The sequence below is a fragment of the Erythrolamprus reginae genome, chromosome 9 (genome assembly GCF_031021105.1).
Source record: "Erythrolamprus reginae isolate rEryReg1 chromosome 9, rEryReg1.hap1, whole genome shotgun sequence".
Lineage (NCBI taxonomy): Eukaryota > Metazoa > Chordata > Lepidosauria > Squamata > Dipsadidae > Erythrolamprus > Erythrolamprus reginae.
The window spans coordinates 19,861,549-19,876,090 of record NC_091958.1 but is presented as its reverse complement, the minus strand read 5'-3'; the positions used below and the strand labels follow the sequence as shown (position 1 = coordinate 19,876,090).

General features: G+C 41.7%; 1 protein-coding gene across 11 annotated transcripts in view; it reads right to left on the bottom strand.

Annotated features, from left to right (window-relative positions):
• WWOX (WW domain containing oxidoreductase) overlaps nt 1-14,542 on the bottom strand; it is a 760,885-nt gene that overhangs the window by 534,707 nt on the left and 211,636 nt on the right. The window contains exon 9 of one of the 11 annotated variants that reach the window (XM_070760436.1): nt 13,881-13,971. The exons of the other annotated variants lie outside the window; for them this stretch is intronic. Within the exon in view, the coding sequence (XP_070616537.1) occupies nt 13,960-13,971 (12 nt within the window). The 3' untranslated portion in view covers nt 13,881-13,959. Of the gene's footprint in view, nt 1-13,880; nt 13,972-14,542 lie in introns of those variants that run through there. 11 annotated transcript variants of the gene reach the window in all.

Genomic DNA, 14,542 nt, shown 5'->3' with positions numbered 1-14,542 from the left:
TCCCTGCAGCATCACAAAAACATGGAAGTCTGGAGGTGGGGTTTCCCATGGAGGGGAACCTCGGGAATCCCAGCAGCGCAAAAATGGGTGCTTCACCGGCAACGGAAGTCCAGAGGCGGGGTATCCCAGCGGCAGCGGTGGGTTTGTAAGGTGAAAATAGTTTGTAAGAAGAGGCAAAAAAATGTTAAACCCTGGGTTTGTATCTTGAAAACTTTGTATGACGAGGCGTTTGTAAGACGAGGTATCACTGTATCTCTTTCCCCTACATTCATATTTCAAAAGGGAAGGAAGATGCAGCTGATATGACCAACATTTGCAACAGACCAAAGCGTTCCTTGTGGAAATTGCATCTAAGTTGGAATTGCATCCATCGTTAACTCTTTGCAGATAGAAGTAGTATGTCCACATTGCCTTTCAAGCTCAGCTTCTGCAGAAATACAGCACTGGGATCCCAGCCTTAAACTGGGCCAGCAAAAGGAGGGAAATGGTTTAACTTATTCCTTGGAAATTACTCCCTCAACTGTGCCATTACGGGAAATTGCACCAATCTGGGTAAATTCTAGCAAAGTGCATTTGATTCCCTTCCAATAGAAGAGAATTACCGGTAGCTCCAAGATGAACTGTGAAGTTCTTGGTGCACCCTGAGGATTTGCTTGAAGACATTACATTACCCAACTAGGTAATATCTTCCATGCAATTCATGCCAACTATCGCATTCAAACCTCAGTAGAGCACAAATATCTCCCTTAAAATCTACCTGCATTTCAAATGCATAGTTGCTCCATACTGTTAAAATTATCCCACTGAAAAAAATAACAGATTAAAATGGAACACTATTTGTCCCATATGCCTCACTTATAGGGGTGAAATGCTACCAGTTTGGCCCAGTTTGACCCAGTTAGGCTGTGAAGTCAAGGCAATCTCCATGTCCATGCAGTAAGGAAAAGAACAAATTATTAAGCTCCAACAGACCAGCCTGCCTTGAGGCTGGTTCAGGCAACAAATGGTCCCTTCAGACCGATGGCCTGGACCCTAAGTCCCAAGCCAGGTCAGGATATAGAACAGTGTTTCTCAGCCTGTGGGTCGGGACCCGTTTGGGAGTCGAGCGACTGTTTCACGGGGTCGCCTAAGACCCTGGGAAAAGACAAATTTCCCATGGAGTTAAGAACTAAAGCTTCTATTCTGGCGCCTTGGAACATATTTTTACAATCCGACCAATCAGGTGTTTACGGTGGGTATGTCCCTCTGACCTTTCTGCCAATCAGCTTGAAGCTCTGTTGGGAGAACTGGCACTAGACTTATAGTTGGGCGTCACCACAACATGAGGAACTGTACTAAGAGGTCGCAGCATTAGAAAAGTTGAGAACCTCTGATGTAGAAGAAAGGGGAAACAAGGATCCAAACTTGGAAGAGCCACTAAGGCCTCTAGAATAAGGCAAACGTACACACAAAGTTGCTACTCCTACACAAATGAGGCAAGGAGTATGGCCACATACAGGGACCCCTTCTCCACGCAGTGAAGACTCAAGCAGTTCAGGGTTGACGATGAGGATTGAACGGGGAGCACTGATCAGCTGACTCAGCTTCCCCCTTCCAAAGAAAGCACTGCGAGGCGACTGAAGGTGAACCTCAAACACAGCATCCAGGCCTGGTTCCCCAATTTTTCTCCAACAGATCTCAGATGAAAAGTGGGCCAGTTGTTGAAATTCTAGAGCCCTTGAAGGCCACTGAAAGGGCAAACAAAATGGCGGCTGCACCCAGAAGAAACAGCCGTTGGACGCTCCGAGTCTTCGGAGAGGGGCGGCATACAAATCTAAATAATAATAATAATAATAATAATAATTATTATTATTATTATTATTATTATTATTATTATTAGTATTATTATTATTATTATTATTATTATTATTATTATTATTATGTCAGTACAACACAGCAAACGAGATCACTATGCTGGATTTCGTATTTCATCACCAGTCGGGTGCTTCCCAAGCACCTAGGACTGTGTGATATAGCGGCGAATTATGTTTGCCGATCCCAATAAAGCAGCCTTTTGCAATTGACAGATGGAGATTTTGTCAATTCCAATAGTTTTCAAATGTCCGCTGAGATCCTTTGGTACTGCGCCCAGCGTGCCAAGTACCACTGGGACCACTTTCACTGGCTTATGCCAGAGTCGTTGCAGCTCGATTTTTAGATCTTCGTACAGTGTTCCCTCGATTTTCGCGGGTTCGAACTTCGCGAATAGCCTATACCACGGTTTTTCAAAAAATATTAATTAAAAAATACTTCGCGGTTTTTTTCCTATACCACGGTTTTTCCCACCCAATGACGTCATATGTCACCGCCAAACTAATGATTTTTGCAAATAAATAACAAAAAAAAAAATGATTATTGTTAATAAATATCAGGATCACTAAGTGTCTTATTCAATGGTGAGTACCAGTAATAATGGTGAGTAAATTATTGTTAAGGGAATGGGGAATGGTAATTTAGGGGTTTAAAGTGTTAAGAGAAGGCTTGTGATACTGTCCATAGCCAAAAATGGTGTATTTACTTCCGCATCCCTACTTCACGGAAATTCGACTTTTGCGGGCGGTCTCGGAATGCATCCCCAGCGGAAATCGAACACTGTATTTCACTAATTTCTCTAGCTGCTTCTCCTCAATTCTGCTGTCTCCTGGGATTGCGATGTCGATGATACATACTTTCTTTTTCTCCACAATCACAATGTCTGGTGTGTTATGCTTCAGAATTCGGTCAGTCTGAAGTCGGAAGTCCCACAGTAGTTTTGCTTGCTCATTTTCGACCACTTTTTCGGGCTTTGCTACTGGTAAATGGTAGTTCCGGCACAAGTTCCAGTGGATCATCTGTTGTTGTTGTTGTTGTTGTTGTTGTTGTTGTTGTTATTATTATTTGCACCAAAAGTAATAAGTGCATGCTCACAGGAGCTCAAAACGGTGCATGGTGTCTAAAGCAATCAGTGAGTACTTGCAATGAGGAGCTTGCCAGCAAAGACAGGGCTGCGCGGCAAAAGTAAGAAAGGAATAGAAGCTTCTAGCGCTCTATCAGTGATGCTCTCCAAATTATCCCAAGCAGTCTGTACTCACACTGCTGCAGTAACGTTGGCTGAGATCATGGGAGCAACCCAGACACTGGCACCAACAAGCAGAGGTCGGGCCGGGCCAGGCAGAAAAATCGAGCAGGGTTGAGGTATCAATGCTCTCTTCAACAGTCAGCAAGCTATCAGGCGGGAGAGTTAATAACTCACAATCACACATTCTCAAATAGCCATCAAGAAGTTCTCCATCGAAAAATAAATGTTATTCAAGGAAAGGAAAATAAAATAAAAAGGAAAATCCAGGAAGGAATATGAAAAAAAAATCCTAAATTCCAGGAGCTAAGGAAAAAACGTCCATGAGCTGGTGACTGGATTGAATAACTGAGAAAAGCCAACAAAAGGAATAGATGGGGTGGGACCAAATTTCCGCTACCGATTCCCCAAAACCGGTCAGAACCTGCTGAAACCCACCTCTGGGTTTGGGGGCGGGGGATGGCTGGACTCACAGATACCCTAAGATAGAGCTTAAAAAACAGATAATCTGTACAAAGAACTGAGGAGAGAGGAGGAACATGGGTGGGTACGTTTGTGTAGACAGGACAATTCTACCAAAAAAGAAAGAACTGGACAGCATGTTTAGTAATTCCACCTTCAAACTAAAAGGCATTTTGGTGCCACGCTACAATAAAACCCAGTCTTTTTATAGTAGAGGTGGGTTATATCAACAAAGCCAGGTGGGGTAACTTTATGTTTTCCAAATTTAAGATTTCGTATCGATTGCCTAAGTAACACTGAGGTTTGCTAAAGTTACGCTATGACAATTACCGTATTTTTTAGAGTATAAGATGCACCTTTTTCGACCCTAAAAGAGGCTGATAATTTGGGTACACCTTATACTCTGAATGTAGTCCCCCCCCCCCCAAAGCCCTAACTAGCTGCTAACGATTTTCCCAGCTCTTATCTTGCAGACTCTTTCATTGTTTCTCTCTGCGAAAAATGTTTTCCAAGCCCTAAGTCTTTGCAGGGTTTTTTCTATTGCTCTACTTGCTCCGAATGTTTCTTTCCAGGTGCTGGAAATGATGTTCCCAGCTTTACTGGCTTGCAAGCCCTTTCATTGTTACTCTCTCCGAATAAAGTTTTTTAAAAGCCCTAACCAGAGGATTAAAATAATGTGCTAGCTAAGGATGCTAGCCAGATGACTACCTAATCAGATTCTTTCCCTATTTCCCTCCCAAAAAACTAGGGTGCATCTTATACTGCGAAAAATTTGTTACAGGCGATATTATCAGTTTAGACCTTAAACCCTAATCCTCACCCTCACTTCTTTTACCCCTTAGTTAAAAAGCAAAGCAAAGCAAAAAAAAGACAAGAAAACCAGGCCGAAAGAAATTAAATAAATAAATAGGGCAAGGGTGGCACAATTGCATTGAAATGGATTTGCTCTCCGTAATGGGGAAAAGCCACATGATTTGAGAGGTATGGGGGGAATGAGGTGAAGGGAGGGGTCGGGAGACGAATCCGCTCTTTTCATCCTCAGCCAGGATTTAAAGAAAGAGAAGGCGCTGCTCCAAATCGAAAGCACAATCCTTCATTTGTGATCAGGTGTCCCTCACACGCGGCAGGCAAGCCCCTTTTCAAAGCAGATATGAACAAAGGCACTGCTGGGAAACAAGGTTTGCCCCCAACACCCCCTCTGCCCATTAAAGAAAAAACACAGTATATATTAATATAGCAGGCTCTTGAATGCTTAAAGGAGAATTTATGAAGCGGAAAGAGCACGCCATGAAATCAAATGGCTTCCCAACTCAATATGAGGAAAGTTTTCCTGGTCTCGTGTTCCTTCCTTCCTTCCTTCCTTCCTTCCTTCCTTCCTTCCTTCCTTCCTTCCTTCCTTCCCCCATTTTCAATGCAGAGACCAAGGTTTGCGCGACCATTTTGGGGTCTGCCTTTCCACATGAGTTAAACTCAAAAGGTTTCCATCAGGCTAGAGAATCAACAGAAAGGAGTAATCCTGCATTCATGCTACACACATTTACTTGTCATGGACAGAGCCTCAGGACAAAGCGAGAATGATTAGCACCCGGCTTCATCAGAAAAGTAACCGGAAGGTTGAAGGACTACACAGTTGCTGGTCCAATGAACCAGATCTTGATCATACTCCAGCTTGACTAACCCGACCACAATGTCGCCTCCTCCTCCTCCTCCTTTAGCACGGAATGAATCAATAAAACATCCCAATTTCACAGTCTGGGAGCACCCTATATGGCAATCTTCTGGAGGAAAAACCCCATCCTTGGTCATATACTGATGTTAATTGGACTTAATCCCTGGATAGTTCAGTGGATTTCAAACTGGCTGAAGCATAGACATCAGAGAGTTATTGTTAATGGCGAGTATTCTGAGCAGAGACAGGTTACAAGCGGTGTGCCACAAGGGTCTGTTCTGGGTCCTATTCTTTTTAATATGTTTGTGAGTGACATAGGGGAAGGTTTGGTAGGGAAGGTTTGCCTATTTGCCGATGACTCTAAAGTGTGCAATAGGGTTGATATTCCTGGAGGGGTCTGTAATATGGTAAATGATTTAGCTTTACTAGATAAATGGTCAAAGCAATGGAAACTGCAGTTTAATGTTTCCAAATGTAAAATAATGCACTTGGGGAAAAGGAATCCTCAATCTGAGTATTGCATTGGCAGTTCTGTGTTAACAAAAACTTCAGAAGAGAAGGATTTAGGGGTAGTGATTTCTGACAGTCTCAAAATGGGTGAGCAGTGTGGTCGGGCAGTAGGAAAAGCAAGTAGGATGCTTAGCTGCATAGCTAGAGGTATAACAAGCAGGAAGAGGGCGATTCTGATCCCCTTATATAGAGCGCTGGTGAGATCACATTTGGAATACTGTGTTCAGTTCTGGAGACCTCACCTACAAAAAGATATTGACAAAATTGAACGGGTCCAAAGACGGGCTACAAGAATGGTGGAAGGTCTTAAGCATAAAACATATCAGGAAAGACTTAATGAACTCAATCTGTATAGTCTGGAGGACAGAAGGAAAATGGGGGACATGATCGAAACATTTAAATATGTCAAAGGGTTAAATAAGGTTCAGGAAGGAAGTGTTTTTAATAGGAAAGTGAACACAAGAACAAGGGGACACAATCTGAAGTTAGTTGGGGGAAAGATCAAAAGCAATGTGAGGAAATATTATTTCACTGAAAGAGTAGTAGATCCTTGGAACAAACTTCCAGCAGACGTGGTTGGTAAATCCACAGTAACCGAATTTAAACATGCCTGGGATAAACATATATCCATCCTAAGATAAAATACAGAAAATAGTATAAGGGCAGACTAGATGGACCAGGAGGTCTTTTTCTGCCGTCAGTCTTCTATGTTTCTATGTTTCTATGTTTCTATGTTTCACAAAGGACTCCAAGTCAATAAGACAGCAGGACAAAAAAAGGGATTTGGGTCAAGCCAAAACCAGAAAATGGTTGAATGGGATTCAATTCTAAACCAATCCATTGAATTAATTAAAACACAGACCACATGTTTTCTGAATTGTTTTTACCCCAGAGCTATACTTACACTTAACAAGGAACTCAAGGGCCACCATCAGTGAGCTGTTGGACGGTATTACTTGGTCTGTTGTGTAGATGTTTGGGTGGTTCAGGGTGGGGAATTTGTGGGTGGGTGGGGAATTTTTTTATTTTTATTTTTGTGTGTGTTGGGACTGATCTCTAGCGTCATGTGACTTCCATTGTATGTGTGTACTGTGTATACACATACAATGACAATAAAGTATTTATTTAATTAATTAATTAAAATACAGGTAAAATGGATGAATAGGGCCACCCAGTCCTCCCTCCCTCCTGCTCAGAATTCGGGCATTCTTGACAGATGGCAAACCAGCCTCTGAACGCTTAAAGTGAAGGGAACCCATCCATTCTTTGGATAATAATTACGAGATCTGAACTCTTGCTAGGTCAGGAGGTCTCTCCTAATTCCAAGATTGAGGGAGGGGGGAAGGAGGGGGAGAGGTAGAGATAGAGAGAGAGAGAGAGAGAGAGAGAAGAATAAATAAATGCATTGATAATATCTGCAGATCTTTTGTTTCACTCCCTATTTAGCAATATCTATCTCAACCAATCCAACCTATATTACAATCAAAAACCTGCATAAGAATGGAGTCTGCGGAGAGGGGCGGCACACAAATCTAAATAATAATAATAATAATAATAATAATAATAATAATAATAATAATAATAATAATAATACAAGATATGAAAAATCATAAAAATACAATAGAATAAAATTACATAAAGACCTAAATGGGTTTTTTTAATAAGTCTAACAGGAGAGATAAAAACAATAACTGTAGATAGGTGAGCAAAATCTATCATAATTCAGAGCATACTGTAAAAACAACCTGGATGCTCATTAAAATTGGTTTGTGGCTGTAATTCAAACTGCATTGTGAGTTCAGAAAAAGCAAAGGCTAAACAAGTATGAACCAGTCTCAATAGTGCAAAGTACTACTTACATACAGTGGTAGCTCTACTTAAGAACTTAATTCATTCTGTGACCAGGTTCTTAAGTAGAAACATTCTTAAGTAGAAGCAATTTTCCCCATAGGAATCAATGTAAAAGCAAATAGTGCGTGCAAACCCATTAGGAAAGAAATAAAAGCTCAGAATTTGGGTGGGAGGAGGAGGAGGAAGAAGAGGAGGAAGACAGTCGCTGCTGAAGGAAGAGGGTGAGGTGAGGGGAATAAAAAAAAATCCAAAACTTTAAGGCTTAAAAAAAAAAGAGGGACTGTGAGGAGGCGAGGAGGAGCACGCGCCTCCCATACACCCGGTGCGAGGTTGCCTCTCATACACTGCACCAGAGAGAGAAACCCAGGCTCCTCTGGCAGCCCAGAAAAGCCCGAGATGGCCGGGATTAAAGGGGGAATGGCAGGAAACTGGCCGGGCCTTCGTGCCGCTCTCAAATTTCCTGGAAAATTTTTCCGGGCTCGGGTTCTTAAGTAGAAAATGGTTCTTAAGTAGAGGCAAAAAAAATCTTGAACACCCGGTTCTTATCTAGAAAAGTTCTTAAGTAGAGGTGTTCTTAAGTAGATGTACCACTGTATTTTGCCTTGAATTAACCATCCTAAAATATATAATGTCGAAAAGTGTGGAAGGCCAAATAACAGAAAAACATGAAAACTGGACAAAAAAATCTGGGCAAAAGATTTTTTTCCCCTGGGTTCAAAGTTCCGATCAGTGAGATATTTTCAGAAATAAATGTTCTAACATTTCTATTCTTGCATTCAGCAATGGACTTCAAACGTATTCTAAGCAAAAATGTATGGCAGCATTAAAAATGATCAACTCTATGCAAATTAGGTAGGCATTTGAATGGCCACTGTTGCCATTATATAAAACTTTTGCATTAAGTGCTTTGCTTTCCCCGAATGCAAAAACTCTACTGATACAATTATTAGTTATATTCTTAATTTAAAACTGATCTTCTGCTTAAGTATGCATGATTACCAGACTGCATCCATTGTAACATCCAGATATAAATGCAGCTAATAACTCTTACTGTAATGATTAATCAATTTATGAATACATTATTTAAACAAGAGTCCAGGTACAGCACAATACCTTACAGAGTGCATTGTCCGATTCAAATAACAGCTAATAGGATCAATACCAAACTGCAGAAAACTCTGGAGAATATGTGTGTTTGCATAACAAAGAATGGAAGCTATTTCCTCCTTTTAGTCTCTCAGTAAGAAAATTATTATTTGCTCCAAGTAATAACTTTACTGTACAGCTGTTACATATCTGTTATTTTGCTTAACATTTCACTGCTTAGATAACTGACTTTCAGTTTGTTTTTTCTTTCTAGTTACATATTGTTGCGGTAACATTTTGTTCACTGGGAGGATTTTTTAAAAAGAAAGAAAACAGACCAGCGTTCCCTCGATTTCCACGGGGGATGCATTCCGAGACCGTCTGCGAAAGTCGAATTTCCGCGAAGTAGAGATACGGAAGTAAATACACCATTTTTGGCTATGGACAGTATCACAAACCTTCCCTTAACACTTTAAACCCCTAAATTACCATTTCCCATTCCCTTAACAACCATTTACTCACCATTATTACTGGTACTCACCATTGAATAAGACACTTAGTGATCTTGATATTTATAAACATTATTTATTAACAATAATTATTTTTTTTTTGTTATTTATTTGCAAAAATTATTAGTTTGGTGATGACATATGATGTCATTGGATGGGAAAAACCGTGGTATAAGGAAAAAACCACGAAGTATTTTTTAATTAATATTTTTTGAAAAATAGGCTATTCGCGAAGTTTGAACCCGCGAAAATCGAGGGAACACTGTATATATATTTTATTACAATAGGACTTGGTTGAAAATATCCGTCAAGCTTATCCCAGCTCATAAATTTATATCATCATTTCACTCAAGTTGAAAAATAGAACTTTTAACTTGTTGAACTAAAGACATTTGGGCCAAAGGATGTTTATTTATTTATTTTTAATTTTATTTATTTATTTTGTTAATCTCGTATTAGATAATGCATATGTATATACATAATTTGAATACATGAAGTGAATAAAAGTAAAAGGGAACATTAGGACAGGGTTGGTAGGCATGCTGGTGCACTTATGCATGCCCCATACAGACCTCTTAGGAATGGGGTGAGGTCAGCGGTGGGCTACTACCCGGAACGCTAAATTGAGCTCACCGCCACTCACTAAATTGTGAGTGCTTGCACGACCAGCACGATTTTGCTTCTGAACCTGTGAAGGTAGAAAAATGTCACATGGAGCTGCTGGTGCACCCGTGTTTCGGCATGCGCGGGGGGGAAAAACCTCACCGAAACACGGGTGCACCTGCGGCTCCATACACCATTTTTCTACCTCCACAGGTGTAGAAGCAAAATCGCACTGGCCCTGCAAGCACTCACAAGCATAGTTCCCTCTAAGCTGAGCAGTGAGCAATCGCTCACTTAAAAATCATCATCAACTCAGAGTTTTTCAAACCTGCCCAGAAGCCGAGAGGGAAAGATTGAGAGGGAAGGAGAGAGAGAGGAAGAGAGAGAAACAGATAGAAAAAAGAGAGGAAGGAAAAGAGAAAGAAAAAGAATGGGAGTAAGGAAGAGAGAAAGAAAATCAAAATGTAGTTTGAAACTAGCTCAACTATTTAAGTGGCATTTTGATATTGATAGAGTTGCCCTATTATGAGCTCACTGTTATAGACACACAGTACAGTATTTTATTTTGAAATTCTCTGAGGCAAAACAGGGTGGGTTTTTTATTTATTTGTTTGTTTGTTTGTTTATTTATTTATTTAATATTTCTGTGCTGCCCAGTCCCAAAGGGACTGCCGCTCAGACACTATACTTTTCCGCCCACCCCCCCAAAAAATTAGAGGGAACACTGCTCACAAGCCACCGTGTCGAGCCCAATTTAGCGTTCCAGCTAGTAGCCCACTGCTGGGTGAGGTCAACAGTAGACAATCTAAGGTTAAAATTTTGCCAATTTGGGGATAAAATCAGAGTCAGGTCATGTATTCCAGGCATTGACCACTCTGTTGCTGAAGTTGTGTTTTCTACAATCGAGTTTAGAGCAGTTGTACTTACTATGTGCTTGTGTATTGCTTTTTTAAAAAAATATATTTTTATTGATTTTTAACAAGTTTAATATACACACGACATAAAACAGTGCATGGTGAAAAAATGCCCACCACCCCGACACACACACATACCCCACCACCCTATCGGGGGTGTTTCTTATATAACCCACTTTAAGCCAAGAGCAAATTATCTATTTACATGTTATAGAGTGATTCCAATTTATTTCTTGTAGCTTGGTCTCGGATTCTAAAATCCGTGCTTGTGTATTGCTTTGGTCAAACCAAGGGTTAAATGCTCCTGGTTCGGGTGTGCCTGTCCGATGTCAGAGAGCCAATTATGAAAGCAGCTTGAGGCTCAGCCCATCCACCCAGATGCCACCATTTGAGTTCTTTTACCCTGTATGCATGCACAGAACGCTTTGTGCATGCGCAGAGGGTAAAATAATCCAAATGGTGGCATCCAGGGAGGTGGGAAGGACCTTGTGCTGCCTTCGTGATTGGCTCCCCGACGACTGACAGGCATGCCGGAACCAGGAGCGTTTCACCCCTGGGTTAAAGCTGAGCTGAAGTAGTGACTGACATTATAGTGGATAATGTTATGAACTACGCTAAGGTCATACCAAAGGCGCTGTAGTTCTAAGTTGTCTAAACCCAGAAGTCTGGCGGTATAAGGTATTCTGCTGTGATTAGAGGAATGTAGCACTCTTCTCATGAAATATCCCTGGATGCATTCAATTGTATTAATGTCCGATATGCAGTACAAGTTCCAGACAGATGAGCTGTGCTCGAGAATTGGTCTAGCAAATGTTTTGTATGCTCTGGTTAGTAGGATCATATTAAAAGTTCCTTCAAAAAGAAAGTCATATCATTGACAATCCAATCTAGTATATATTGGTTTTGCTCACTTTTATTTTTCTTGTTCTGAAATTTCTCTTTTAAAATCCACCTCCCAAAAAAACCCCAGTCTCTCAAATTCAAGAAGCTTAAACTTCCTTTTGCAATCCCAACCCCGCCAGGTCTCAAGAAGCTATGGGGGAAAAAGGTCTTTGTTCCTATCTTTTGTGGCTTTTAAATTATGACAAAAAGTTGGAACTCATTAAAAAAAAGTTATGCTAAAATAAACATTCTCTCAAAACAGCATGAAGGCACCAAGTGTGTCCATGTGGTATAAATAGCAATTGAAATTAAACCTGAATAACCTGGATACGGTGAAGGAATGGAAAGTTTATTTTATCCAGTCACTTTGCTAAAAGAAAAGAAAGAAAGAGCCCTCTGCATTAACTCATAGAACATACAATTATTGGGCTGGAAGCAGGGGTGAAATTCAGCAGGTTCTGGAGAACTGGTAGCTGTTGTGGTTCAGCCTGAGGCTGCTCAGGGACCAGCTGTGTCTCTGCTGGCTCCATGCCTGGAGGAGGATGACAGCGAAGAGGAGGGGGCTGAGCAGTCGGACGGGGGAGAGGAAAGTCAGGAATGGGATGAAGGAGAACAGCATGAGAGCCCCGGGGGGGGGGGGGGCTCTCCCCAGCCAGTAGCTTGGAGTCATTAGGTGATGAAGCACAAGCCGTCATTGACATGCGACAGAGACGTTCAGATCAGAGAAAGGAGCAATTAAAGAAGTATTATCAGCACTGAATTAGGAACAGCTGGGCTTGGGTGTGGTCCTCCTTAGCAGGGTTTAAAAGGCAGGCAAGCCCTTGAAGCCATGTGGAGTGTTATCAGTTGGAGCTACGGTATCCTGCTTTGTTCTCGGCGTCTCTGTTCCTGGCTTGTGGCCCAGCAGTTTGGAAGGCCCGTGGGAGGTGTAGGTCTGCTATCTACAGCCTCGTCTTGGCAGCAAGAATTGTGTATTGCTGCATGGACTTTTGCCTTCGTGGATATATTTGAAGATACAGCATTTTCCTGTTTGTAATGACATTTTCTGTTACCTGTGTTTTTCTTGAATTTTATAAACTGCCTTTGCCTTTTACCGGTGTGTTTGGCTTCTCTGTTTGGGTTGGTCTTGGCTTCCGGAGTGACCCAGACAGAACAGGTAGGAGAAATTTTGAGTCGTTCAGAGAACCAGCAAATGCCACTTTCTGGCTGGCAACAGAGTGGGGAGGGAATGCAAATTGATTTTGCAGTATCCTTCCCCCGGAGTGGGTGGGAATAGAGATTTTGCAGTATCCTTCCCCTGCCATGCCCACCAAGCCACAGAACCAGTAGGGGAAAAATTGAAATTTACTCCAGGCTGGAAGGAACTTGGGTCTTCCAATCCAAATACCAGATCAAGACCTTATCCCAGTGATGGCAAATCTATGGCAAGGGTGTCACAGGTGGCACACGGAGCCCTATCTAGCTCAACTCCAATGCATGTGCGTGCTGGCCAGCTGATTTTCTGCTCGCCTGGAGGCTCTGGGAGGGCATTTTTGGCTTCCAGAGATTTTCCGAGAGGATGGGATTGGGCATTTTTGCCTCTGGAGACTGAAAAATGGGCCTAACAGACCCACCAGAGTTTGGGAGATTCATTCATTCATTCATTTATTTTTATGCCGCCCTTCTCCTTAGACTCAGGGCGGCTTACAACATGTTAGCAATAGCATTTTTTAACAGAGTCAGCGTATTGCCGCCACAATCCTGGTCCTCATTTTACCCACCTCGGAAGGATGGAAGGCTGAGTCAACCTTGAGCCGGTGATGAGATTTGAACCGCTGACCTTCAGATCTACAGTCAGCTTCAGTGGCCTGCAGTACAGCACTCTATCTGCTGTGGCCACCCCGGAAATGGAGTGGGGAAGGCCATTTTCGCCGCCCCCAGGCACTGAATTATGGATGTAGGCACTCACGCATGCACAATAACACACACACACATGCTTTTGGCACCCGAGGAATAAAAGGTTAGCCGTCACTGCTTTATACCATCCCAGTTTAATCGTTCCAAAGAATGTCATCTTTGATATCACTGGATGGTTCTGTTGATCTTTTAAAAAAAGTTCTTTGTCCATATTCTTGTAGGGAGACAATAGTTATATATCTCCTTCCTTCATGGACCTGGACAGATCTACATTGGGGGACAGAAGGAAGATGTCACCTCGGTTTCTTAAGAGAGTTATCTGACTTCTAGAAGATCTTCCCTACCCCACGAAGCTCTACCTGATGCCCATGTAGAGTCCTCTCCCCGTTTCTTTCAAGTCCTGGATTTGACCTGCTTTTGTTGGCCATAGGTAGTTTGTTCCTGGCATTTGTTTTATTCTTGGTTGTTTACTTCTTCCTATTTTCACAAAGTGCCCTGGGAACCAATTAATTGAAAAGGAGTATACCGATCAATGTGAATAAACAAACACAACATTCTTATGCTAGTGGGAATATTCCACTCACCCTCACCCAACAGGGAGATTCATTTACAGAGCAGGACTCCAAAATCTTAGCCCTAAAGTTACACAGTACTTTGGTTTTTTTTGGAACAACAAAGATCTTGGTTGCTTCACAAGCATCGGTAGAAAGCCAGCTCTTAAATTTCAAAGCTCCGGATGGTGTGTGTCCCCTCCCCCATTTTGGAAGTTTTGTTTTGTGTGTCCTGCCTTTATTATTTTTATAAATAGCTCAAGCAGAAAGTATAGCAATAGTTCAAAATGCAAACATGTCCAATACACCCTTCTCCTCCTGTTTTCCCCTATTACGAGATGGTTTGAGCTGGGAGAAGGTTACTATTTGCAAGGCCATAACCTGGTTGCCTACATACATTATTGAATGAAAAAGTAAATTTCATTTAAAGACTAGTGAAAATAAATGTCTTATGTTTCCCCCATTCCAGTTCACAGAGCTCATGAAACCTATCCATGGAGACCTCTTACATGTGT